The 675-nt window shown below is 63.7% G+C and overlaps 1 protein-coding gene across 1 annotated transcript in view; it reads left to right on the plus strand.

Moving 5' to 3' along the window:
- The first annotated feature begins 17 nt into the window (after nt 1-17).
- DDN (dendrin) overlaps nt 18-675 on the plus strand; it is a 4,182-nt gene continuing 3,524 nt past the window's right edge. The window contains exons 1-2 of the mRNA XM_011936292.1: nt 18-228; nt 641-673. Coding sequence (XP_011791682.1) covers nt 20-228; nt 641-673 — 242 coding nt within the window. The 5' untranslated portion in view covers nt 18-19. The remainder of the gene's footprint in view (nt 229-640; nt 674-675) is intronic.

The following is a 675-nucleotide window of genomic DNA, read 5'->3' on the forward strand; positions in this document are numbered from 1 at the left end:
CGGGGTGGGGTGGGGCAGGATGCTGGATGGCCCACTGTTCTCCGAGGGGCCTGACAGCCCCCGGGAGCTCCAGGATGAGGAGTCTGGCAGCTGCCTCTGGGTGCAGAAGTCCAAGCTATTGGTGATAGAAGTGAAGACTATTTCCTGTCATTATAGTCGCCGCGCCCCTTCTCGACAGCCCATGGACTTCCAGGCCAACCACTGGGCTCGCGGGTTCCAGAACCGCACGTGAGTGAAGCAGGGGTGAGGGCAAGAGAGTGGTGGGGCGGGGAGTGGGGTCCGGACCTCCCCGCAGGCACCAGCGAGCACTACTGATCCCCCTTCTCTTTCCCACGCCTCCCACCCCTGCCCGCTCCCGAAGGCTGGGGCCTGACTCATCCGGTTGTTTGGGGGAACAGGAGTGGGCGTGAGAAAGGGCAGGAGGTGAGATGGGGCAGACGCTGTTAAAGTGTGCAGGGAGAGATGGCGAGGAGTCCCGCTTCGACTTCAGTCCTAACATATACGCACGTGCACACACGCACACACTCACACACACCCCTTCACATGGCTGCCCCAAGTGGTCTCCACTGCTCCCAGCTCCCCGGACCTCGGCTCCCTTCCCCCACAGACTGCTCACCTGGGTTCCTGCTCATTGTCCCAGGTGTGGGCCGCGCCCGGGATCCCCACAGCCGCCGC

The sequence above is a fragment of the Colobus angolensis genome, unplaced genomic scaffold, assembly GCF_000951035.1.
Source record: "Colobus angolensis palliatus isolate OR3802 unplaced genomic scaffold, Cang.pa_1.0 Scaffold151, whole genome shotgun sequence".
Lineage (NCBI taxonomy): Eukaryota > Metazoa > Chordata > Mammalia > Primates > Cercopithecidae > Colobus > Colobus angolensis.